The sequence below is a fragment of the Eutrigla gurnardus genome (genome assembly GCF_963514095.1).
Source record: "Eutrigla gurnardus genome assembly, chromosome: 9".
Lineage (NCBI taxonomy): Eukaryota > Metazoa > Chordata > Actinopteri > Perciformes > Triglidae > Eutrigla > Eutrigla gurnardus.
Genome location: NC_139923.1, coordinates 13,248,089 through 13,275,619, shown reverse-complemented (window position 1 = coordinate 13,275,619; position 27,531 = coordinate 13,248,089). Strand labels below are relative to the sequence as shown.

Genomic DNA, 27,531 nt, shown 5'->3' with positions numbered 1-27,531 from the left:
CTGGTGGGGGACCCCCTGAGGGGGAGGGCAATCGTGCCGAGGCACGGTACGGAGAAATGGCCCTGGTGTGAGTGCGCCCTTAGTCATGTGATCCCATTTGTCAATCTGTATAAGCTGTCCAACAACAAAACAAAGCAACAGACTGAGTAAAGTTGGGGCTTTGGGGTGACCAGCGGCCCCTAATTGGTCACTGGTGTTTTTGGACAGCAGCCGGGTGACTGGTCAAGAGGTCTAGCCACTGGGTCGACTGGTCCCGCCTTTGCCTTTAGCCATCAGGCTCAGGCCCAGTCACTTGTTTGTTTGTTTTCCTGCCTTTGTTTGGTTGAGAGATTTCCTGTGTAAACTCGAAAAAACACGATCTCTTAAGCAAAATAATCCACTCCCAAATTGTTTGAATGAGATTCAATGGGGATTTATTTTTCTCTCTTTGTAGGAATTATGTACCGGCAAAAAGCAATCACTGTATATCTCAAGTGGAATAATAAGGACATGTGTGTATGGAATATGTTCCTGGTGGCAGACACAGTTTCAGTCTTCTTTTATCTCATCTATTCCAATATGTTAATACCCCAGTAGGTTAGAGGAAGTCATAACTTGCCTAGTAGAAAAATCTAACTACCTCAGCAAATTAGTTTTACTCTGTACTGAAGCAAAACATGCAGCCACATATAACAAACAGACCACACTCACATGTAACCAATGTTACTACATTACTGATGTTGTTTTGTGATGTTGGGACTTTGAAATTGTATTGACTCTGGAAATTTTGAGCGTATTCTAGTCCTGCTCAATGTGTTAAGTGTCCTGAGATGACTTCTGTTGTGATATGACACTATAAATAAAATTGAATTGAATTGAATTGAATTGAATTAAATAGAGATGTCTCTTAAACTTTACTCATTATCATTTCAGGCCAAATATCAAACAACTCTTTAGATAAAAAAAAAAACATGTGTTCTTGAATATCTGCTACTGCTTATCACTCACACGGATGTATTTATTCCTTATGAGAATAACATAGAGATGCAGATGGGATTCACTAAAGATGAATGCAGCTTGGAAGCTTGTAAAACTCCAAGTCAGCAGAAGCACATAGGTTCACATTCTGGATTTTCTTTTAATAATTAATAGGGCTCTTCTATTGAAGGACAAACATTCTGCGAGACGAGGACAGAAGAATGCGTAAAAGTGACAAAGAAAAAGTGTGAAGTCATCGCACCCTTTCATGGGTCTGTCTGCAGACAGCAAGAAGAATCCATCATCTTCTGTAATTATAGCAGATTTGTTGGTGAGCTCCTGTTTCAGGGGTTGCAGAGCCTTAAGCTCCTAATCTTGTTAGAGGGCTCTGCAACTAACACATTCACTGTTGCTCCGTCACAAGAAACAAATACCAAACAGCTGGGATGGGGAAAACTTGGTTTGTTGACCAATAGAGGCCTTGATGCTCAACAACTTGACAGGATTACATCTGATACACAGCAATCAGAATCAAGTTCTATGTTATTAAAATCATGGGGGGAAGTCACATGCCAGATAAGCGAGAGGTACGCTGGGAAGTAGGCCAAGCATTTTTGCAATCCTAATTCGTGTAAGTGATGCTGCTCGGTAGTTTTGTTTTTGTTGTTTTTTCAGCGCCTGCCACAAATATCTCATTAGATAAACTGTAGATGAGCCCTGAAAAGAGGCGAGATAAGTGACTGAGAGAGGTTTTGACATTCTGGTCGAGCAAGTCCAACATTCTGGTTTAAAATAATCAGTGGTTTGAAAAGATATCTATCTGCTTTGGGGCTGTGCAAAACCTGACATACACACCTCATCTGTTTATAACTGTCCTCCCTTAAGATGTTGTGATGTAACTCATGCTCCTCACCTCAAGACACTAATAGCAGGGTTGCATTTTTTGGCCTATTTGATCCTGTTTAGACTTACTGTCCACGTAGTTTTGAAATATGAAGCATTGGCAGCAATATAACATATATTTAGGTCAAATATCTTTGATGTTAAGATGAGACAACAAAGAAAAATATTTTAAAGTGAATTAAATATAGTTATTTGTGGCCTTCATGAAGTGAATGTATGAGTCCATACCACTCATTTGATACCTCTTATGTGATACCGCATTCAGATTCACTTCAATTCCATGAATTATCTTCGTAGATGCAGCTCTGATAAAGAAGACACCCAGTGAGTGGTTGCAGTGAAATGGGAAACCAAACAGTAGATTATATCCATCTGGTCTGCAATATGTTACCTTGCTTTATGCCAGGGCTGCGTAGAGAATGACTGACAGGTTTGAGCTTGTGAAAACCTGTTCTTACTTAAGATGCATTGGTGTACTCAGATCTATGTGACGGTCACTGGGTCGTAACCGAGGTCAGTCGGAGATGTAGCGTCTGTTCCAGCGAGGGAGAGAGCTTCGGAGGGCAAAGGGCGTGCAATTAAATGGATGCATTTGTCACATTAATGTTTCGTGTTTCAGCCGTCATGTTTTAGAGACGGTGGAATTCCAAAGACACCTTCAGATCCCGATTTCAAATACAACAAATTATCCAAGATTCGGGTGAGTTGTTTGGGGCCACAGTGTCACTCTTGATGTCATGGAAAGGCCTCATCTGGGATGAAGGAGGTCAGAGAACTCTTTTTAAAAGTCCAACAGTCCAAAAAAAATCTAAATTAGTTGTATTTACAGTAGGTTGTCGGAACATGACACACATGACCGGATGATGCCATTAAATTAACGGAAACTGTGGGCTGATTCTGCAAGGACAATTATTCAAAGGATGACAAACCTGATTCTTTACGATTTTAGGCTCATATATTGATTAATGGGGGTGGCAATTATCTTCAAGTCTTTGATCATCCCATAACATTGTGTCTAACTCCTATGCAATAGCCTTGGATTGTGCACTGTAAGTAGGAGGAGTATTACACAGAAAACCTAAACATTTCACATTGAGGAAGAGCCAGAAGGACAAATATGTTTACTAAAAAAAAGGAAAATCACATTTCTTGCCCTGGTGACAATGCAGGGATGGAGGTGCACCAGAGCCTGTCTTACTGAATTAGTGGAGTTGTTAATATTTGAAGAAAAGAAAAAAAAATATGACATTTAAAGTTCAGGAGGTTTTTGTTGGTTAGCCTAAAGGCAAAGGTTCATATAGAGGTAAGTGCAGCCTGTAGGCAAAGGCAACAGAGGGAGATTAACTCACGTAGTAGTTTTCAAGCACTTAAATTACGCAAACACTTCTTAAACGCCTCGCAGGAGGTAAACTAACTCACGGGGGCATTTGTCCACTGTGCTGCGGACCCGGTCCGTCTCTGCGGGACAGGTTCGTCTCTGCAGGACTGGTGGGGACGCTGCTTGTTTAAGCCAAGAGGCAAGGAGCAGCGCTAATGTCATTTCACTGTGACCGCGGAGAGGAGCACCATAGCGCACCGTGCGCCCCTGTAACGACTAAGATGTGGTGACAGCGGGTGAAGTCAGACCAGACTCGCTCTCTCTCTCTCTCTCTCTCTCTCTCTCTCTCTCTCTCTCTCTCTCTCTCTCTCTCTCTCTCAGCAGCCACTATCTGGAGTCTAAGCTTATCGCTTTGCACAGCTCTGGGTTCAGCTTTGTGGCTCGGTGGTGCAACCTCTCTGGACTTTTCATCCAATGCCAATGAGACGCAGCGTGAGTCGCTTTTCTCACTTCGGGAATACTGGTTCTGGATACTCGGTTTACTGCGACTCGACGCTTTGTGGGTGAGTGGACCAAGTCATGTTGGTGTGATTAAACAGTTGTTGGTTTTTTTATTTGGAGAGGGGGGGAATTTGAAGTTCAGCAGTCCGGGTAGTTTTTAAGTCCTTTCGCTACATACAGTAACACCAATAGTAAATTATGCAGTGGTAACGGAAATGGGTTAGTTTGGTTTTGTTGTTTAGGTTTCATCAACAATATATATTTTAACAAAACCATCAGTTGAACTTCAATTGTAATGAAGCCCCCAGAGAGTCATCAAATGGCTTTAATACCCTGATTCTCCAAGGCTGCTTTTATGCAGCAACATTTCACTTCGCCTGCGTGTAACCTCATTTCTCTCAACGCCGAAAAAAAAAAAAAAAAAAAAAAACGTGGGTCGGGGACTTGGGACTTGTAAAAGTGTGGAGTCCCCCCGGCCTCCAGATGTATGGACTCAGCTGTCGCCTGTCACTTTGGTGACAACTGGTCGGCGCTCCGTGACCGCTGCTTGTCCGCCACTGCAGGGCTCCATAGCTGTCAAGAGTGCTGTTGAGTGAGGGAGAATGTGGTCACACACCCCGGCCACATACAATATGAGAAGTCACTCTCACTTTCTTCACTTTCAAACATGATGAAGAAAGTGAAGAAAGTCAAAAACATTCTGATTAGATTTCATCTTGAAAATCAACTTGTAGGGTAAACTCTTAAATCAGGTGAAAGAAAACAACATGAAACTGATTTGGAGAGCATGAGCCTAAAAGTGTGGACATTTTTTGCAGGGCAGTCACCTCTTTAAATAAAATAACTCTGCACGCTGTCTGAGTGAATTCATCACCCCTCGTGGACCTCTCACGGAGCTAAACATGCCATAAAGTGTTTCCTTTGGAGAACAATGACACACCCTCGAGTTCCAAACATTTCCATTCTCAGCTGTGATAGAAAGTGCTTAACCTACACGACACAGGAGAGCAATTACTGTTATATTTAACCAGGGCTGTCTAAGATAACATTTTGCTGTCGTTGGACCACGGTAAACATCACCGTAAGCCATTAAGTCCTTTGCATGCCCTCTTGGGGGCTGACAGAATGACAGACCCACTTGGCTCAGACGGAGCGCAAAAGAACGCAGAGTCAGACTGGCCTGAAATCTGTCACTATGGCCACAGCTGACAAAAACAGAGCTCTGCTTATCCCGGCATAGTTCAACTCGAAGCCTGACAGCTAAGTGAGAGGACGGACTCAGGAGATGCCGCGCTCTTTATTTGGACATCGTGGAAGTGATTTGAGTCTGTGCAGGACAATGCAAGTGGAAATAGGTTTAAATAAATTCAATTATACCTCGGGGCTCTTTGACAGTACAAAGAGGGAAGTGCAGGTTCTGCACAATGTCAGCGGTTCCACTTCAAAGTGTAACGTACAAGGTCAAAATCTCACTGTAATTGCACCAGAAAGGTGTTTTGAAACCATTTTTAGCCATCCACTGATATATTTCTTTTTCCTTTTGGACATTGGCCAGTGAAGGAAGAGGGTAAAGGAAGAAACACTGAGGGTGAGCGTCCAGGACAGAGATACAAGGACACAGAACCAAGGGGGTGGTGTCACCTAGTGGCTGCTAAAGAGGTTGACGTCTTCGCTGCCTTGGAACCACAGAAACTCACCAGTAACACTTCCTTTACAATCTGACCTCATTCACCTTTTTATCAAAATGAGAGGAAACTAAATAAATACTGTTCAGGATGGCTGTTCAACACAAGCTCTTTTGTGTTCTTTTATCTAAAAATGATGGCCCACACCTGAGACCCAGCATCTAATATAGAAATTCGTCATACAAATTCTGATCAATAAGTGGACTCTTACACATTAGTAGATGTATCAACATGCTGTTCATTCGCTGAAGCCTGTGTCTCATGTTTCATCTCAGCTGCAGTTATTTGATGTTTAGATCATCAGGCAGGTGAGGTTTGTGTAAGGGGGGGGAGTTAATTTTGACTATGAAGTTATTTATAGAGTAAATGATTTGCAAAGTAGTTTTTAGAGCAGCTCCTCATGTCGCATAATGCTCGTTCACATCTCATTTCCAAAGCCCCGTGAATCAAAGGTATCCACTATTAGAATCAAAAGATGTCCAGCTCTAGATTTCTGTGTGAACACAAGAGGGAAATAAAATAGCTGGCCTCCTCTGCTGACTCGAGCGTTCGCTTAATACATGGAATATGTTGATGGTTAATTTGAGCACCTAATTTGGCAACCAAAACGTTTTTTTTTTGTAGCAGCACCTCATAATGGACATTTCAGCTAAAGAAGCTAGCTATAACATTAGCACACTGTGCCATTGCGTTAGTGCACAGCGAGAGCAGTGGAGGTGGAGACAAATCACAGACATGAAGCCAGTCTCAGACATAAACAGTGGGGCATGGCGTGGTGTGTATGTGTCTGTCCGAGAGAAGCAGATGGACGCAGACAAAGTGGCCACCTATATGTGTGTGTGTGTGTGTGTGTGTGACTGCCACGCATGCATACACTGTCCGACACCTACAGACAGCCTCCTACAGCTGAGTGTGAATGAGCAGAATGTAAGTCCGGGTGCCCGTGTGTATACGTTTCCCCCTGGTGATTTAAAAGCCCAGCACCAGTGAAATGTACACAGAGGCCTGTTTGTGCAAAGCTAGAATGAATCACCCATCGCGTCCGTGTAAATCGCCTGCAAGCCAAACACTCTGGCAGCCTTTTATCCCCAGACGTGGTCCAGCTCACCACAGTGGGGCTAAAAGCAGAGCAGGACAGGGCCATGTGTTGTGAGGAGCTGTCAGAGGAGGCCAGTCTTTCCCGACTCTGGACCGGGGAGATGTGGCACGGAGTCGGGTTGCCATAGACAAACTCCAGAGAGCTGAGCGCATTTGACTGTAAACTGTTTGTGGTAGGTTGGCAGGAGGCTGGATGAAATATGGTTTGTTTAAACGCCGGTGGTCCCTGAATCTGTGGTCACCCGCTGAATGGACGATGGCCCGGATTGTCAGATTCAGGCCACTGTTCCACTGGGCACTGTTACACTGCGGTCGCAGAGATCGGGACAACCACTGTGGATGCTGCTGTCTGCACCACGCCGTAAAAGTCCCCCCCCCCCCCCCCCCCCCTCCTGTAAATTTCAAACGGCATCATGTAAGCGAGGCAGCGCCCGCGGCAGTAGCACACATTGGATCCACATGCTAAGCATAAAGCCATTAAAGGTAGCTAGCGATTTAGCGCTTCCAGGCACAACTGTGTTTATTAGGAGTTGCAGGATGATGTTAGAGGAAAACGGGTTTGGCTCTCGCAACGAGGTTGAATGCCCCGGCAGATCTCTTGTAACCGCACGGCATAATTGCGGGTCTAACCATCAGACCACCGCGATGATGAAAGTCATACTTGACACACATGTTTCATTATCACCACCATGTATAGGCATGATGCTCGGCTCTGGATGAAGACTGCACAATAACCACGTTGCAGCGCTACGAAAGTGGTTATTATCGACTTGTCTGTCTTTAATAAAGGGGGATAATAGTTGTAGAGGTGCCGAATCAGATGGAGATTTTTGGAAAGTTCAGCTCGCCCGAACCCGACGCAGACACGGCCGCCTGCAGGGAGGCCTGTTGTTCTCCTCCGTCCTTCACATCTACAGGGATCCATCCAAGCAATCACAGCATCAAGGGCTAGAAGCAAAAAGACAACATATTACCCTGAGATAGTCATTAAAAAAAAGCCCAGCTCATTTCCCCGGCACACAACAGGGGATTCAGTCAAAGCTTTCCGGACCTACGGCTGGAAATATGCAAAATATCCACCACCCCCCTCTCCTTCTTCCTGTGGCTCTTGTTCCTCCTCCCCTGTTGGCATTGTCACTGGGGTGGAGTCACTGAGCGTAGATGATATGGAAAAGGTCAACAGGATTTAAAAATGGACTCTGCAGGGATTTTTGGACTGACAACAAAGGTGTGTCTTGATATTTTTCAGAAAGGTTACAGTACAGACAGTGCTGGGTGTCTGCAAGGACATTTCCTCATTAAAATTTGATATTTTACTACTTTGTTAATTAGGTCTGGAAACAAGTTTGCATACAAGAGTTTGGACATGTTCTCACAGTGCCAGATTTAATCATAATAACTAACAGTATGAAACATCTCCTAAAATACGTAATGAGAAGATTAAAAGGAACACAAAGCAGTACATTAATACCTTGCCCCTATCTGGCTCACTCGGGGAAAAAGATTCAAACTTGCTTGCTTGTTGCTTGTTATTTTTCAGTTTTTTCGATGGAGGAGTTTTCCATGTGAGTTTATTCAAAGATAATTCCTTAATGGGATTACATCCAAGGTTAGTGACTGCTCTGCAAACCGCCAGATACTAGCACATGTTTTACATTTTTTAATGAAACACTGGACCCATTCCCTTTTCATCTGAAGCATTACATGAGTTTTGTTCCAGTGTTTTTCAAAAGTGACAGGCTTGGATATCAAGAACAGGAGGTGAAGCTGCCTAGAAACCACAAACAACTGGCATGTGTGTTTGCATTAGGCTTATCAATTCCTCCAAACTAAATCTGGACCTACTGTGGGTCCATCTACATTATGCATACCTCTCGTCTTTAAGACGGTTATGATATAAGGAACATTATAATCAATTAATTATGTTCTATCTGTAAATTTGTAAAACCTCATTTCAAATGTCTTCTATCAGGCTTTTACGAGCAGCGCTACTTGTACAATCATTATTCATCACACATTGTATTCAGATGCTGTATTTGCTTTGAGTTTTGATTGCTATCATTAAATGAAGAGTCTCGATTTTATCATCCGCTTCTCTTCATGCAGACGGAATGTATTATCAGTTGGAAACACATCACAGTGTAGGTCGATGTTGTAGGACGACATGCAGATGGGTCAATATTGACAAAGGCCAACTGAGGACATGTCTTGCAGAGCAGCAGCCTGGGGCCCACAATGGGCCCACTGAGCTGACACAGAAACAGTTCGTTTGGCCACAGCAACCTGACGGCGGCTCCTAGTGAGAGACCGGTTCAAAGAGTCGGCCGTTTTGTTTGCTATGCTCGCGCTGTCTTCCTGTTAGGGGCTGGGCTCCCTAAGAAAACAAGAGCGGTGGCTCACCAGATGTGTACTGTATGTCTGTGCGACACACACACACACACACACACACACACACACACTTGACCATTCAGTGTGAATGTTGCATGATGTCGGGAAGGAATAAAAACTTGAAGAAAAAGGAATCTCAGATTTTATGGAGAGTTACTTTTTCAACACTCATAGTGTGCATGCCCACTCTTTCATATGTTCCTTTATGCTGACTGCTAATGGTTCAGTGGCATTAGTGACCTCAGCATTAGCAGCTCCAAAAAGAACACGCTGATACTGACGGAACAGGCGTATTACACGTGAGGTTTCTAAGAATACATTCTGCACAGGATGACTGGTATCCGTAATAAGCTGGAGATAAGGCAGTCAGTTGTGTCCTTTTTTTCCCATACACATACATTGTGTCAACACACACACACACACACACACACATTCACACTCACACACACACACGCACACACACACACACACACACATTCACACACAGACCCCAGGCACTAATGACCACATGTCTGGCCTGCCCTGTATATCCCGAGGGCCTCTGATTGGACGAGTCAAGTCATGTCACTTTTATGTATATAGCACACTTAGCAAACAACAGCAGTTGACCCAAAGTGCTTCCCAGCATAAAAGAATTCTGGTGGAACAAAAATACAAAGACTCAAAAGCCTCACAGTTAAGATCAATAGTAAAAATATAATAAAAGGGGATTAGAAATGCAAATAAATACAACTCAAATATTAATATAATAATATAAGATTTAAATAATAAATAGTAAGGCTAAAAGGGTAACACAGCAGTAAAATGAGGCAATAAAGCATGGAGTAAAAGAGAGAAAACCAGGATAAAAATAAAGAATAAAACTAGAATATAATCCACATTCTTTCAATTCATTTTAATGCTTTTGTCAGTCTGCAGAAAGGAAATGAGGGGTGAGAAATGTGTGAGATGAAATGCAACATCGCCACCGCCACCAGGATGCCCTTCAGCACATACTGTACTTTCTTAAAGGTGCAGTGTGTAGGATTTGGCGACATGAGATGGTGACACTTTTCAACAACTGAAACTTCTCCTGTGTACCAAACCTGTAAGAGAACTATGGTGGCCAGCGGATGGCCCTATGTAGAGTTAGTGTTTGGTTTATGTGTTCTGAGCTACTGTAGAAACATGGCGATGCAAAAAGGCAGACTCAGAAGAATCGTTCACTTTGTAGATAAAAACTGCTCATTCAACAGTAACAAAAACGAAATGCAACAACTCTTATTTTCAGGAAATTGTAGCTAAAACTCAAACTGTTAATATGAGGATTATTTGTATATCCCCCTAAATGCTACACACTGTTCCTTTAAAGGAACCTTAGATAATACAAGTGAAGAAAGACTATTCTCTGTCCAAGTACAATCTAAGTAGTAACATACATTTCTTCTTTCCCAGTACATGCTATCATTCTGGTAGACAATATCTCACAAGTGTCAGAAAATAGACGTCAAAGCAACAAATAACAGAGACATTCAATCTGGCAAAAAGATGCATAGATAATCAGATTTTCTTCTCAAGAGGCCCACATATGTATGACCTCTTTGTCCTCTTCAGAAATATGAATACATTAGACACGCATACAATCTCCAGGTCGGATATCTCGTAATGAGAGAGTATAGGTCTAGTGTTTTCCTGTACATTTGAATATGAGTCACATGAGGAGGTGAAAGGGTCAACAACATCAGAGCAACAGGGTGCCTTGCATGGGAGATCATTGGGCCTCTCCTCTGCTCTTTCTGCCGTTTTAACTACCACCTTAATGACTTAAATTGTGTCCAATTAAGCAGAGCTGGAAAGAAGCATCCCCGCTTTCGGTCGTCAGAGTTCCCTCTGTGCTGTGGCACTGGAGCATGTGTTTAATTAGAACACTCTAAAAAGACTGTAACAGAGTGTTTCGCCAGGAATGTTAATCATTAGTGGGATCCTGACTGAGCAGCTCTTAACTGTTACAGAGTATTGTTGGATTCCACGGTTTGCCTTTTGAAGCCGTGCGCCTCATGAAAATGCTTCCACGTGTGGGAATTGCCAACTTTCTCTTCCTTTAAGAAGAAAAAAAAAAACCTGCATCCTTCTCTTTTTCTCCAGCGACTTGCTCATAGAACTCATGCCCGAGTATTGCCTGTTTTGTTACGGCGGTCTCATTCATGTGTCCGTTCGAGCCCGGGGCTGGTTACACACAGGAAATAGTTTTCTTGCCATATGAAGGATATACTGTTGAACTTCGAGGAAAGGTGAGGGAAAAGGGAAAAAAAAAAAAAAGAGCCCAGATGTGTGAGGTGTATGTGTTGTGTGAGTTCGACTATCTGGAAGTGTGAGGTCATAAACCAAAACTTTAGTGAAGTCTTAAAGGTCGCAAGTGTTGAATCCGGACGTTGACGCGGTGCTGTTTCAACAGGAACTTTTCACATGGAAAACCTGACAGTGTCATGTGGAAAATGTTAAAGTTTCTTTAAAGAAACAGTAAAATGATCGTGAAAAAAGAGACCTGTTGGTCGAACACATCGGTTTAAAGGGTTGTTTTGTCATTTTATGTCTATATTCTCAGTTTTTCCATGAAGACCACACATAGATAGGTTTTGCCCTCTCCTGATCCAGTGCTTTTGTCGGCGCAAGTGAGTAGTGTAAGAGCAGCCCATTCATCCTTGGCTCACTCTGTGTGTAGACAGCCACAGGCTTTTGTTGAGTTATAGTGTCCTCAAATAAAGGGGCTTCCTCCCTTTAACAGCCCCAGGAGCTCTGTCGCTCCACTTCCCATTGTTCCCAATGAGGTCCGGCTTTTACAGCTAGGTGAGAGGGTGTCAAACTGAGGGTGAAATATGAGCTGTCCCAATCAGACATCTCTGCAATGTTTGGCAAAGCAGTGAGACTGTGGCGTACTTTTGCTAAAGAGAGGAAACAACCAGTGTGCCGACACCGGGCTTTTTCAGCAGAGATGCGTTATGCCATGTATTACAGGTTACCCCATGGAGGCTTACATTCACATTACATCACACATGCCACAACAGGATTACAGCAAATGAAATTAATGTAGAAATGAATGGGTAGATAAGATATATGTAGAATACGTCCATCAAATCAGGGCCAAACTGACATCATCTACTTACCAAGCATTATGTTGTTGTTGTTTTTTTTACAATAGCATTACATACCGTTATTTAATAATTGAACACAGACAGCTCGGTTACGGACTCAGGATTTAAGTATTGTGATCTTTTTTGAATTTCTTTTTTAAAGTCAGAAAATTGTATTTTTCATAGTGATAAAAAAAGTTCCAAAGTAATTTAGTCTAGAAATCTTAATTCCTATCCTTTAAAAAAAAAAAAAAAAGGTCTCCTATTCAACGCTCTTGTGAAACACAATCTTTAGTGAGGTCAAGTGTCAAGTGAGTAGATATTGGTCTTTAATTTTTGTTTTTAACAAATCTTCTCTTGTTAGAAACTAAGCTTAGATCTCAGCTTTGCCCTCAGCTGTCTCTAATGTGTCAGAGTGAAACAGTAAAAGGGGTTATGTGAGGGTTATAGGGCTAACAAGCCCACGGTCTGACCTGAGTTTGTCAGCGCCAATCTAGCTAAGTCAATATCAATGCGCTGACTGCTCCACCAGTTGACCTTTTCCTCCTTCTTTCAAGGCGTAAAATGGGATTGTTGTTACAGTAGAGTGATAGGGTTTTATTGGCCTTTATAACTGAGGCTTTTGTTTGGCCTATGTCCTGCTAATAACCATTGGCAAGTCATTTAAACCTTGAGAATGCCCTACTTTTTATAAGGTAGCTCACACACCCGTGAGAGCTATTCTTAACAATGGTCACCAATGATGGTAAGTTAGACACTGACCTTCCCTTTGCCCCCTTTGAATCCTCAATTTATGGGACTCAAATTAGTCTCGTCTCGACAGGTTGCTTTAAGGTTACTTTCATGCTAGTGTCCATCTCTACACAACCTATAACATGGGCAGCGCATGCTTACAAGTCTGATAGATGCAGCATTCAGCTCTTTGGTTTTACGGGTGCCCTTTTTCAAGGACGTGTTTGGACCGGAGAAGAATGCAGCTCCATCGTCGGGCGTTGGTTCTGATGGTGATCTTCTCTGTCCTGTCATTGTCAGGGCATGCTGGTCATGGACTACCTAGCCGCTGGCACAAGGCAGATTTTTTTTCTTCTTCCGTTTTACAACAGTGAGAAGGTGCAGACCAGGTGTGAGGTGCTGTTCAGGTCGTTGTGACTATGACAGGGGAATAGGCTGTAAAGCCCCAGGGCCATAGATTTATCGGTCATCTGGTGCTCTCTGAGGTCAAAGGTCAGGGATGCATGACTTGTCCAACTTCATATTATTCAGCCATCTGAGGCGGACCTTGAACTCTGTGGCCAGCTACCTCTAACTATGGGATCTTAGAATGACACTCAGGTTGTTGTTATTCAGATATAGGTTCCCGTTTGAGAATCCACAGATGCCTTTACATAGTTACCTAAATTCATTGTCAAATGCCACTGATTCCCTTTTCATTTCCGCGTAAGATGTGTCCCCATATTTGAACTCTTAACATATCTGGGATTGCCTCTTTGAACTTTTAAACTTTACTGGATGTTCTTCAAAATCTGAGTTTCCCTCAAGTCCAACAGTATGGTTTGAGGAAGTCCGGCAAAATCTGTTAACTCATATTGCCGTTGCTGAATGGGCTCTACAACGTTTGGTCCAGATTACTTTACCATCTTAGTTTTGCATTTCATGAATGCCCTCCCGAAGGCAGGATGCTGTGTTGTCCCGCCCCTCTAAGAATTGCAAATGGAGCGGGGTGTAGAGTCATTTGAACCAGCACAAAGGCCCGAGGTTTGCTGTTAAAGGGCGCCTCTCCTCCCTGGCCTTGGCTGCTACAATGGCTTTGTCCACACACACACACACACACACACACACACACACACACACACACACACACACACACACACACACACACACACACACACACACACACACACTCGTGCACACACACCTACAGTACATGCACCATGCAGGTGGCCAAATATTAGCCCCAGAATCATCAGTTTTTTTCGATCATGTTCTTTCTGGTTTTGATACATCTTTACTCACTTTCATCAACACTGTCTAAGCTGCATTATTATTTTTATTTAAATGAAGGGGAAGTGACGGCCATCATTCCCCACCCACGCTGTGATATTCTAACACATAATGGTGTGAATGTGAGACGTGTGGGCGAAGCAGAGCTACATGCTGTCAGTTAAGCAAAGGTGTGTTTATCAAGGAATCAGTGCCCATCCTTTTTTATTTTGGTGGCGACTAAAATGGTCTTCTGTCCAGTTAACATGAAGACAATGATGTTCTGCTGTACTAAGTTCAACATAGCAGCCATGAGTTGTGATCTGATTAAAGGAGAGCATGGACTTTGCAGCAAACTAGCTTTGAATAGTGTGGATTTGTCTTAAATGATCATATCATTGGCATTATTCTGCTTGTGAATCAATTATTATGTGTGATTGCTCCATTTCAATGCTAAAGATGCACGTTTCTATCATTGACCCTTGTGAACCATGTTACATCAGCCCCACTTAAACGTCCCACAGTATAAACCCTTCACGCATGTGTTCGAGTTTACCGCATTACATCCTGACGTCATCCCCACAAAATTAAACAGCTTCTAAAATGTTAATAAAGAAAGCAATTCTAGCCGTTTAATAGATTCCTTGCTTCCTAGTTAAATGTTCTATTGCTTTGTTTTAAAGTCTTAAAGAAGTTTAACCCTTGTGTTGAAAAGGATGGAAGAACTTTTAGTTCTCTTCAGAAACAATAGGAAGCATGTTTTTTTGCGGAAAGAGTAACACTTTGAAACCAAACAACCATGAAAGGATGCAAAAGGTGCAACTGCTTAGAGTTTGACCTGAACTGCTCACTTTTTTTTTTTTTTTAAGGCAACAGGAAGAGAATTTGCGTTCTGACATTCCTGCAGAGGTGAAGGAGAGGCAGAGGTCAACTGCATCCTGGGGAGTTAACCGGACAGGCTGATGTGTAATTGTGGGGTTTATAAAACATGATATAACTTTAGATTCTGTCCTATCTGAGTATGATGAAAGCGAAATAGAAACAAACTCTTCTGATGTTTATGTAAGGTTTGTTTCATTTCTGATTCTAGTTTTCATGCTTCCGATGAAAATACAAATTAATTGGGGGCTGCGACTTTTTTTTGCTTGTGTTGAAAATATATTGAGTTAACATACACAAAAAGTGCATTTCTGCCTTAATTATAATGAATCGATTATCAAAATTATCAAGTCGATTTTTTTCAGCTGACCGGCTAATCAATGATAGATGAATAGTTTAAGCTCTGAATTGTATATCATGACTTTTTTGTAACCATTTTGTTCAACCTTTCACTATCGTATGACTTCACACATACCCATGATACTTTTACACTGTCCATATTGCATGACTTGACAAAGTTGAGCTGAATAATGTTGGACATTATAACCCACACTGAGACAATGTTAAACAGATAATAACAGCTTTGTGGTTCAACTCATTTCTTTGCCTTCTATACATTAAAGGCCTGATAGCTGGACGCATCCAGACTTGTTGACATCATGTCGTAGATGGAGGCCTATGGGATGTTGTAGATGGCAGGAAGTCATTTTTCATAGCGGGATAAATGAAGCATCTTTTGTTCCCCTCGATCCAACAATCACTCTGTTGGATCAACGGCACTCTGCAACGCGTTTTTAGCACGCAAGAGAAGCGAGGCGAACCACCAGTTGAGCCAAAAGCCTGACTCTAATGTTCACCACCTTCACCACATCTTTGAGCTGTTGATAGGGAAGGAGAGCGAAGAATGCCATGTGAAAGCCTGGGTGGAGATGGCGGCGGTCAGTGTGGTGAATTGAGCTCTGCCATCACTGATGTGCTACTTAAAAGCCCCGGTTCCTGTGAGCGGTGGTTCTCATTTGGAAGCGTATGTGTTTGAAGTGCGAGGGGAGGGTCGGCGGAGGAGAGACGCCTCGCTCTTCTATACCCGACCGTAACTGGCTGGGCTGAGGTTGGGAGGGTTGGGTTGGGGGAGGGAGGAGGAGGAGGAGGAGGAGGAGTGGTGGGTGAGAGAGACAAGGGAGGGATGACCATCTGGTTGAGCTCCTCCATGTACACGCACATGCACACACCCCTCTCAGACACTCTCTCCCACGCACTCAGACAGACAGCTCACTGACTTTTTACAGTCTTAGCTTTGATATGGGCTGTTACTGTGCTGACAGCTCTGGTGGAGAAAGTCGACTGCTTCTGTCCTGGAATTAGAGCTCTGAGGGATCGTGCATGTAGATATGGAGCCCAGAGGCTGAAGAAGAATCTAGGTCTGGATATAGTGGTGATAACATCCCTTTTCCTGCTCGCCTGAGGACAGTGAGGTAAGAATGGAAGGGGAATTACTTAAGATGTGATTTGTTTTGTTCTTTTAGAGGAATATGCGTTGTTTGTTGTGAGGCTGAAAGAAAACTAAGTACTTGAACTGTCTTTTGGTACTGGAAGCTTCTTTGACTCTGATGCAGTTCAGTTTACTTTGCTGATGGAGGTTGGATGGTTTAATTATTAATCTGTTTTGCATAATTCACGTGACATACATGTATAGATGGAGCTTTGTGCAACTTCTGATCTTTGTCAAAGTCTGCTTTCAGGTGGGCGCCAATGTTCAAAGAGTTGATTTCACTTCGCTTATAAAGCAAACAGAATTTACTGGGCGTTTGATGTCTGCTATGTGACAGCAGCACGTGTCTGTCGGGTTCTTAGTTCAGCCTGGCCTGCACATGCAGGTGGTCTCCATAGTGTGGATCTCTGTGGGGATGTCACTCCCATCCATTTGGTCTTGGAAAAACACTCCCCCGGCCATGAAGGGAGGCCTCAGTGAGCTGACTTAACTCTAGCAATGTAGCACCTCAACGCTGCATAAACTAAGCTCTGGGTCGCTTGTCAGCATTTTCAAGCTGATTCAAACATTCTTTAGACAAAAAAATGCTATGAATGAACATCCCCAGTATTACATTTCAGTCCTTGATTCAATGATGGCCAATTGGTTTATTGGATCATTCAGTTACAGGTTGAATCTCAATTGCTGTTTGCCAAACTATGCACAAAAAGGTCTAATAGAAATCGAATCGAATGGGATACAGCATATTAAGTGCCAACAGTTGACAGGCTGTCATATGAGGATATTTCTGTTTACGGGGACAGGCAAGTTAAGACATATCTCTTCTGACATAAAAACAGATTTGTCCGTGTCCAAGCTCAAGTAAGCAGGCATTTTGAACAGAGAATCTTGTTTTCTCTCTAAGTAGAGCCTATCCTGCATTGCTGAGCTCTCAGGAGCCAAGTCAAACATGTTGGGCCGGCGAAGCTGACAGAGAGCACTGTGTTGGCTTGTGTGCATGTCCATCATCCACTTCCTAGAGGAATATAGACAGTAATTCAGACCAGAAGCTGCTTATGTTCCCTGTGCACTCTTACAAGGGTTGTTAATCCAATGCTCCAGTGTCTGGATTTGAGGGGGACTCTGGTTTAAGTGTTGTTGTATACTCTTTAAAAATGTCACCCACGGCTATATTTATTGGTCACTCAGTATGGGATCCTGTGAGTATTCCACAAAGTGATAAATAATATTACACTGTAGTTAACACATGATGCAGGGTCTCTGCAGTACTTACAAATCTGTCGTTATTTTGTTCCCTAATAAATCCAGTTTGCACCCACTTGTTCATTGAGCTGCTGTTGTATAGAGCTTGTTGGATTATAAACTTGTGCAACAAGACTATCGGTTCATTGTGTACTTTCCCCCCCCAGAACACAGTCAACTTCATTCATTCTAAATATCTTTTGGGATGTTTTAATGTGTCCATTCACTGAAAACCATTCAACGTGAGTCCCAGCTTTCCCCTTTCACCTGCCTTGACTTCCATTCCGTCTCTTTTTGTGGACACATTCACATTTTCATACATGCCAGTTCCCCCCATTTCAGTTTGATAGCACCCTCCCCCCCTCCCCCTCCAGCCTTCTGTGGGCAGATCAGTCAGATATGCAGGCCTGCAGTTCCCAAAGCCATGTTAACAAGCACCTTTACAAAAGAGTGAGGGGCTGTTAAACATTCAGGACTGCAGGGGTCTGGCTAGTGTGGGAGAAGGGCAGGGCATGGGGGGAGTGGAGCGCTGAGAAGGGGGGAGATGTAAAACTAGATCCCTTGTTGGGAGAAAAACTTAAAAAGCCAGCACAAGTGATGACTTAGTGAGTTGGCAAGTCGGTATAAGCATGGTGAAGTTAGTTGGCTCACTGCTTCTGTCACTCACAAAGTTAAGGAAGCGTTCAAGGCAACGTCGGAGGAAATGAACTGCCTGACATCTAAAGGAAAAATTAGCATGCAAGCAGATGTGGTTCTATGAGAAAGGCACTTTGCCTGACATCCTTTATGCGTCTTCGCAAGCCTGGCTTAAGTTCAAGCCTGACATTCCTGTGAGTCAGGTTTGGCCCGTGTGAGGCATCCTCACTTGGAGACTTGGCTAACATGTGAAAGGAAACATCTTTCTAACAAATGTGGAGCATGAGTGAGTCTGGGCCTGATAATATGTGAGGCTGTGAAGTCGGAGTCCCTGGGCTCCTGACTCAACCTGCCTATAGTTAGCTATCTCCCGTGTGAAACCCAAGCTGCTCTCAAACAAGGCCACATTTTTGCCGGTTATTTTGGTCTCATTTGCAAGTCAATAGATGTGAATAGAACAAGAGAGTGCCTTCTTCCTCACACACCCTTCTCTCATCTGAAGACAGGTTATCTGGGTTTGAGGGCTTTAACTGTCATGTATAAGGAGATAACACACCACATCTTCAGAAGAAGAAGGGAGATAAACAGTCTCTTGATGGAACAAGCCTTCAGTGGATTCCTCCACAAAGATGCCATTGTTCAGGACATAAGACGCATTTTAATGGGATGTGTCATAAGCCAATAAGCCTGACTTTACACTTTATGGTGTAATGCAGGCACAAGAAAAAAATCACATTAATCCACTGCCCCTGCTATGCATCATGTTTGAGAGGCTTTGTGCGGGCGAGAGGAGCGCATGCCAGTCGCTGGCGGCGAGGCCTCAGGGCTGACTTGTCCTTGAGGAAGATGAGTTGATATGAATAGCCGGTAGCCTGGCTTGCCTGGCATGCCGTGTGTGAGGCAGTTAATCATCTGGAGGGTTCTGGTGTGCCACTATCTCAGAAAGATTTCTTACACAGTGGACTCCGACAGGGTGTTTATGTGTGTGTGTGGACCAGTGTAGCCTATAGTAGCCTGTGTTTACATGTCCGCACGCTGCACCAGTGTTGGCCCCAGCATAAACGCGTGCATTCCCCTCTTCATGTGTGCATAGGAGCTGCACACTCCCAGTGGCAGCCAGGCATATATATCATTCCACGAGAGAGCGCAGATTTTCAGGTCCCTTTTACTGTCACACCGGTTTTCAAAGGCCGCACTCGAGTGTGTCTGGTTTTCTCAGCTGTCTCTCTGCGGCCCTTGGTGCCCTTACCGGCCGTAGGGGGGAGAGTCATGGGGGGGGGGAGAGGGGGTGTAAGGGCCAGGCTGTTGGACACTGGCTGGGCTCCCATTTGATCTCAGCTAGAGCCCTTGGCCTGTGAGAGATGACCCCAACTGGACACGCATTCATCATGGTCCTGCAAAGCTAACGGCAGTACAGGAGATTAGGAGATGAGGCTCACAAACTTGTATTCTTTGCTTTTGTCACAAAAAAGAACAAATGTCTTACAAATCCACTTCATAACTTGCATTCTTGCTCAATTCAGTAGACAAAGGAGTTTTGCTGCTAAAGCTTAACTTGGTTGAGCCTGACCAGTAGCATTGCGGCCATAATTTGCAAACTGAAGGCCAATATTGCTGTTAAACAGATATTACTCAAACTGTATTTTATCCAGATATTCACTGCTTTATTTAGTTCCTATCTTTGCGACAGAGAAGTACAGTCATGTGCGGATGTAAAGAAAAGCATGAGTGACTGTAGCCACCACACACATGGATCAACACTGTGACAGTCTTTGATCTCCTCGCTCTGTTTTTCCCCCTCTGTTGCATTGTTCGTGTCCAACCGAGTATCAGTCGAGCCCATCCATCCAATTCCCCCCCTCTATCCATCTCTCCACTGCTTCACCTGTCTCGCATTGTTCCGTCCATCTAAGAGATGAAAGGACGATCAGACGCTCACTGCAGCAGGTTGGAAAACAAACAGTCCAAAGAAAAGGGGGAGATGAAGGGAGAGACCAGGTTTGTGGACATTCCCCATATGGTGGCCCTGCCTTAAGGCCAGGCCTGTGTTTATACAGACCCCGGGCTCAACTGATCAAGTCTGCATCAGATCCCATGTGGTGGCCTCCTCTTGGGACAAAGTATGACGTAGCACCTCAACAGGCTGAAGCGATGACTCATGCAGACCCAAGCTCCACAGATAAGGCGAAACCTAAAGATTTTACAGCCGGTGTCTGGTGTTGTTCTTGCTTTCGAGTTGAGGGCAAACTGAGTTACAGTATAGGAAAGGAATGTGAGGTCTGCGCAACATTGCCCAAAGCTGGGCAGTGCATATCAGCCTCTCCGAATTTGCCGTGTATTTATGAACAGCTGACTGCTTGTTATTGTCACTATAATGAGATCAGATGTCACCTCATGAAGGTTTGGGAATTTCCTAATGGTCTCTGTATCCTCAAAAGCCACATGAGGAGGGCACATGTTTAACTGCCACCACAATAGCAGTGAAAGGGTATAGTTCCCTTTATGAGTGTTTTTATGAAGTAGACTCATGATCAGAAGTGAACCAAGAAAAGCTTGTGTAGATACCATAATGGGGTTTTGAGGAGGCCTGTGGTCCTCATGAAAGAGACAGCGATGGAGTGATTCAACCGGTGGTTAACGTTCAGTGGAACAGCACTGCCATTACAGAGGTGGATTAGATTAGGGTGAGGATAGCATTATGCGGGGATCGGTTGATGTAATAGCTTGTTAACCAACATTTCATTTTCTTGTCTCCTTCAATCCTCCCTCTTCCTATCCTCTCACCCCCGATTCCTCTTCCTTTCCCTCCTCCCCCATCCTTCCATTTTTGTCACTCGGCTGTCTAGTAAAAAGAGAGTCTAATGAGCCTGGCGAGTGCGGCAGCGTCGGCGGCTGGCTTCCAGGGCGGGGCGCGCCAGCGAGATTTGATGATGGAGCACAAAGTCAGTAAGCTGACGTCTGGCTTCCAACGAAGCTCGACTTCTGACGACGACTCTGGCTGTGCCCTGGAGGAGTACGCCTGGGTACCACCTGGCGTTAGGCCCGAACAGGTGAGCAAATATATCGACTTCACTGCTTTTTTATTGCTATTGTCTTGTGCTAAGAAGGAAGTTTGTAGCCCAATATTGTGCTCTTTAATTCTGGTACCTATTTCATTGGTCCACAAAACCTTACCACAGTGAATAATGGCATATGCTGCTGATGGAGAGTTAAAAACAGCTCTGACCTAATTTAAACTCTCTTTTAGCCCATTTGCCTGGCCCAGAATAATGCTATTTAGAACATTAGCGAGCAACATACCAACTACAGTGTCTGGACAATGGCACCAACCACATATTTCATGAAACTCTTTCTCGGTCCCTTTCTTTGAGGCTCCACCAGACAGCCACTTACAGGCAGGATGTGTGTACCGTACTTTTATTTACAAACTGTGGTATGGCAAAGTCTGCTTGTGATTATCAGAGATCTGTTAAGAGGAGGACTTGGTGGGTCGCGCCGACTGCGGCTGGCAGGATCAGGAATCAAGGGGCCGTCTTTAACAAGCCTTTCCTCTCCACAAACACATGCAGGGGCTGTTAGTCGTGTCCGCAGGGCAACCAGTGTGATGTGGCACTTTTCCCAAACTGGCTGCGTTTTCCCCTTCTTCTCTCCTATTTTCTTTCTCCATTTTCTTTCCATCTCGCTCCATCCCACTCCCCTTGTTAAACAACACACATGGAAGCAATGAGGAGGAGAGAGGTCAAGAAGAGATGGCTTTGCATTGACAGAGAACCTTAAACGCTAAACGTGCGGGGCCTTTTGTTCTTAGAAAAGCATGGGTCAACTGTAATGCTTTTAGTGCAGCCATTGCCCTGAATGGGCCGTGTATTATGGGTCATCATTACAGTGAAGACACACATAGGGCCTGGGTGATAGCTGACTGTTGCCCAGCCCCTAGGGAGCTGGATGAGGGGTAATAGCAGCATGAAGATGTGCATAATTTATGGCAGGGAGCAAACGCTAGGTTGATTGTCAGGGTAAATTGCTGTTACCCCCCCTCTAGACGGCCAAAGCTGCAGGAAGCCCTCTAACACACAAGACGAGCACATCCCACCTCTTTATCTAGCTGTAATAGCCCCTCCCTCATAAAGTTTAGTTTTCAGTGGTCAGCCTCAAGGGTCAAAGTGCCACGGTGGCAGCCTGCTTTGTCCTGTCCCTAAAGAGACAAGCATATAACTGGAGAAATACAACTTTTAAACTGATTTGACCTGTTGACCTGGTTTGACTTGCTTAGTAGATATTTATGAAGAAAATGATTCCTCCAGTGACCAAAGAGCATCAATTGTGCTTGTGCTGATTTTCGGGTTAGGAAAAACTCAAGCAAACACTTTGATTCCACAAAGTCAGTGTTCCATAGATTTGACACAGAGCGTCCCAGAATGTGTCTCGTCACAAATTAATGTGTCGGCTCTCTGGTGCCTTGGGAGACAATTTATGTTCATAAATATGGGCTGTCCTGTCCAGGATCATAACATTGCTGCAATTCCGTGGATGAAAATTTGGGTTTTAAAAAAAGCTTGTTGGGGAACCAAAGAAACAGCTATATGTTCAGATTGATGACCACACATTCTTGAAAAAATATCACTTGGAATGGGTTTCATTTGTCTCGTGTGGGGATCCATTGAACCTTTACATTTTGTTTTCCTTATCATCCGTGATATATTTTCTTCTGTGCTTCTATGCCACATATGCAACATCCTTACTCCATGCCATGATTTTTTTTCCAGGTCCAGTTGTATTTCTCCTGTCTGCCTGAGGATAAGATCCCCTATGTGAACAGTCCGGGAGAGAAGTTTAGAATCAAGCAGCTCCTCTACCAACTTCCACCGCATGATAATGAGGTGAGAATATTTTTTCTGCATGGGCATAAATGCAAGTATCATAAACTTCACTCCAGCAGGTCCTCTCATTTACGCCACAGCTGCAGAATAGATTAATTTTCCATTTTGGTTGAGTAGCCATATCGGTTTCTGCCCGCTGAACCCACCGTGTTAACAGCCACACCATCTCCATGCCACCCCCCCCACTAACGTGAGCCCTTGGCACTCACGTTGACATCACGCTGGGGGATTTTTTTGTTCCACAATCTTGTAGACATTGTGGGCACAATGTGACTTTTGACTTGATGATTTTATGATGTTTGCCAGGAGCCCCCACCAGCAGGATTCCTGTCATAGCAGTGGTTTTTACGAGGACCGCTCAGCAGGAGAGAGGGCTGCTGGTTGAAAGAGGCTTTATGTGATGCCACCACCACAGTGGCACCACAGTTCCACTTGGCCGTCTCTCTTTCTTTTGTTGCCCGTCCTCTTGATTTCACTCTAAACACAGGCCTTGTTTGTGTAAACGTCTGCTTTGCAAAAAAAAAAAAGCCTGTTGTAAAAAATGAAGTTCTCAATCGGGACAGTGGGTGGAGATATGTCGGGGGTGTAGTAAGGGCAAGTTGGGGTCAGGAGTTGCCTTTGTTCAGCATGCTCTGGTATGCTCTCTGCCCTCTCTCATACTTACCTAAGTCTATAACCTTTATTAGTTGTGCAATCTGGTCCTTCAAGGGGTGTAATGTGATATTTTCAGTATTAGACCATTCAAAGAAGGAATCCCATTCAATGATGTAATAGTGTACGATCGTGAAATTGGCCTCCGAATCCTTATCTTTTCACTTTCATTCCCAGGTGCGATACTGCCAGTCTCTCAGTGAGGAGGAGAAGAAGGAGCTACTCATGTTCAGCGTCCAGAGGAAGAAGGAAGCACTGGGGAGAGGCACAGTGAAAATGCTGCCCCGCAATCTTCAGAACAGCATTTGTGAGCATGTACGTTCCCCGTCTTCCCTGCAGCGGAGGATACAGCCCATATTCTTCCAAATCCCAAACATGTTTTTTTTTCATCTATAATACTGAGAAAATGCTGCCTGTCAACATTATTTTGCTAATCTAAATCCTGTTTTAGCTAAAGGGGAAATGCTGAAATAAACATCTCAGTAGCTGCTATGCTATTTAAGAGAGCCCCAAACACAAGCTGAATTTGCAGCCATTCAGATCTCATTGCTGAGTGGCTTGGAGTGGCCGATGACAAGTGTTTCTCTCAGTATTTACAATGATCATTGAGCAGCCAGAGGGATCCCATAAACCTTGTCAAAACATAGTTCCATTGATGTAGTTCTCCACTAGAAATCCATGCGTTCTCTGGTTTTCCTCTTTAACTAACCATCCTATCAAAACCACTGTTTTATTTTGAAAATATCTTCTCATATCATGCACTTGTCAGGCACTGAACTGAACAGATCACAGGAACAGGATGGGCCATTTGTGTTTTACACCCTTAATATGATGTTCCTATGGGCTAGGCTTTGTGTGTCATAGAGGTTTGAAGTCAAATTTCGGAACTATAGTCATTACAGGATGTTAGAATCAACCATGTGATTGTGTCCGCCCATTGCAGTGTGGTGAAAACATCAACGGTGGAGAAATGGCAGTGTTCTCCTCAAGGGCGGGCCCCGGGCTGTGCTGGCACCCCGCATGTTTTGCTTGCTCCACATGCAGTGAACTGCTTGTGGATTTGATCTACTTCTACCATGATGGAAAGATCCACTGTGGAAGGCACCATGCTGAGCTCCTCAAACCACGCTGCTCAGCCTGCGAAGAGGTAAAACCACGAGACCCAAATACGGAGAGAAAAACATTGTAGTGAAGGAAAGCATCCAGAGTTTGGCATTGAGCTGGGATAGCAATAACAATGAATTTATATCTCCACGGTCTTCAACAAACGAGTACAACTAGAGAGGCGAAGGCTGGCAGTTCTGTTTAATCCAGTGTACATCTATGTCTACAGATTATCTTTGCTGATGAGTGCACAGAGGCAGAGGGGCGCCATTGGCACATGAAGCATTTCGCCTGCTTTGAATGTGAGACGATCCTGGGAGGGCAGCGCTATATCATGAAGGACGGCAGACCATATTGCTGTGGCTGTTTTGAGTCTCTCTATGCAGAGTATTGCGAGGCCTGCGGGGAACACATTGGTAAGAAGATTTTTTTCTGGAGTTAAAATTAAAAAAAACCTGTCATGGTTGCCTAGACTAACCATCTCAACGTATCCTGTTTTACAGGTGTCGATCATGCTCAGATGACCTATGATGGCCTCCATTGGCATGCCACTGAGAGCTGCTTCAGCTGTGCCCAGTGTAAGGGCTCTCTCCTTGGCTGCCCCTTCTTACCACACCAGGGCCGCATTTACTGCTCCAAGGCCTGCAGTCTCGGGGAAGACGTACACGCCTCCGACTCCTCCGACTCTGCCTTCCAGTCAGCGCGCTCTCGCGAATCCCGCCGCAGCGTGCGCATGGGCAAAAGCAGTCGCTCAGCCGACCAATGCCGACAGTCGCTCCTCTTCTCCCCTTCCGTCAACTATAAGTTCCCCGGCTTCAGTGGAAACGCAGACGACACACTGATCAACAAGCTCGCCCACATTAACTTATCCGATGAGCATTTCTGGCGGGGACAAGGCGAGGAGACCGAGGCACCTGAGGACCAAGAGGAGGAGTGGGCCGAGCACGAAGACTACATGACACAACTGCTGTTAAAGTTTGGGGAACATGGGGTCTTCCAGCAAGCCAATGACTCCAGACCCACAGATTTCTGGATAGCTGAAAAGGACGCAAAGTCGAAACAGGAGTCATCAAAGGCTGGCAGTGGTGGCGGCGGAGGGAGGGGCAGCCTGGCCAGTAAGAAGTACCAAGCTGACATGTACTGGGCCCAGTCACAGGATGGGCTAGGGGACTCGGCCTATGGTAGCCATCCTGGTCCAGCAAGCAGCAGAAAGATCCAGGAGTTGGAGCTGGATCACGGGGCTGAAGGAGGCTTCCAGGGAGGGGAGCCACAATGGTATAATGACTCTTTGGAGTGCATCACAGACGAGTTCAAGAAAACAGGTCAGAGTGTTCGAGACTCTATGGACTCACTGGCACTCTCCAATATTACCGGTGAGTAGATGTGACATGAAGCATCACATCTTAGAAAATCATATTTTATGGGAAGGCAATGATTGATGTTTTGAATCCATGTGTTATAATTGTTTCTCTCCCTCTTCTCCAGGGGCCTCAGTAGATGGTGATAGTAAAGATAGACCTTTGGTTTATTCCCTGCAAGGCTTCCATGAACTGGAGACAGAAGACTGTGAGAAAAGCAGCAACATGGGAACCCTCAACTCCTCTATGCTACACAGGAGTGCCAATTCCCTGAAGAGCCTTGTGTCTGAGCAGGATGAGGTGGAGGAAAATGTCCCAGAAGAAGAAGAGCCTCTCCCAGAAGGCAGACCTAAACCTTACCTCCCAGCCCTCAGGAGGACACGTTCGCAATCTAGGCCGCAGCAAGTCAAGTTCTCTGACGACGTGGTGGACAAGGGCGATTATTGTGACCCCCCACCACGCCAACCACCTATGAGTGAACGGACTCGCCGGAGAGTGTACCACTTTGAGGAGCAGGGCCAGGAACTTGACTCCGGTCGCCACCATCACCACCACAGGAGGCATCGCAGTCGCAAGTCCCGCTCCGACAACGCTCTAAACCTCCTGCCCAAGGAGAGGGCACAAATGTTCTGCAAAGTAGACCACAGAGGGAACGCCCTCGGCCCCAAGGGACACCAAGCCTTCCACGGCCATCCTAATCCTGCTGCCATGTCAGACTACGGGCTACAAGGCCAAGCCATGGGGAGGTTCTTGGAGCTGTGTGGGGATGATGACGACTGGTGCTCCACATGCTCTTCTTCCTCCTCTGATTCTGAGGAAGAAGGCTTTTTCCTGGGTCAGCCTATCCCTCAGCCCAGGCCCCATAGACACTACTACACCGAGGACTTGCCCAGCCCTGTGGCAGGCATGTCCTCTGCTCCTTATGGCCTACGGACTAAGTCCAAAAAGAAGAAAGGGCACAAGGGAAAAAACTGTATCATTTCATAGATTTCCATTACTCTTATCCTTCGCTTTGGGTAATGGTCTGCCACTCACTTCTGCCTCTCATGTCCACTGTTTAGAATGCAATAACACGTTGCTTGCTTTTAAATGCTTAACAACACTCAGTTTACCAAGGTGTTTCTGTAAGACACAAGTCCTTAGTCTTTGTCTTCATAGGTACGCATAGCATCGCAAATATTGCCAGTAAAGTAACAGTATTTTAGAGTAATACATATTTATAAACCACCATCTAAACGTTGTTCATTTAACAGTGAATATACTAATGTATATATTGTAGAATTTTTAAATAATGGCTATTTTTATATCCTTGAGTTCATGACATGCTTTGTACCAAAATGGCATTAACATTT

At 44.5% G+C, this 27,531-nt stretch overlaps 1 protein-coding gene across 2 annotated transcripts; it reads left to right on the top strand.

Annotated features, from left to right (window-relative positions):
* The first annotated feature begins 3,587 nt into the window (after positions 1 to 3,587).
* On the top strand, positions 3,588 to 27,462 carry prickle1a (prickle homolog 1a). 2 transcript variants are annotated; one of them, XM_084016807.1, is made up of 8 exons: positions 3,588 to 3,741; positions 21,033 to 21,236; positions 22,953 to 23,066; positions 23,895 to 24,032; positions 24,661 to 24,864; positions 25,051 to 25,237; positions 25,325 to 26,194; positions 26,307 to 27,462. In XM_084016807.1, exons 2-8 carry the CDS (start codon positions 21,048 to 21,050, stop codon positions 27,164 to 27,166), a joined length of 2,562 nt encoding a protein of 853 aa, XP_083872933.1. In that variant the 5' UTR covers positions 3,588 to 3,741; positions 21,033 to 21,047; the 3' UTR covers positions 27,167 to 27,462. The 2 variants fall into 2 exon arrangements, with proteins under 2 accessions (XP_083872933.1, XP_083872934.1); XM_084016808.1 differs by lacking the exon at positions 3,588 to 3,741 and adding an exon at positions 16,030 to 16,291.
* The last annotated feature ends 69 nt before the right edge of the window (positions 27,463 to 27,531 follow it).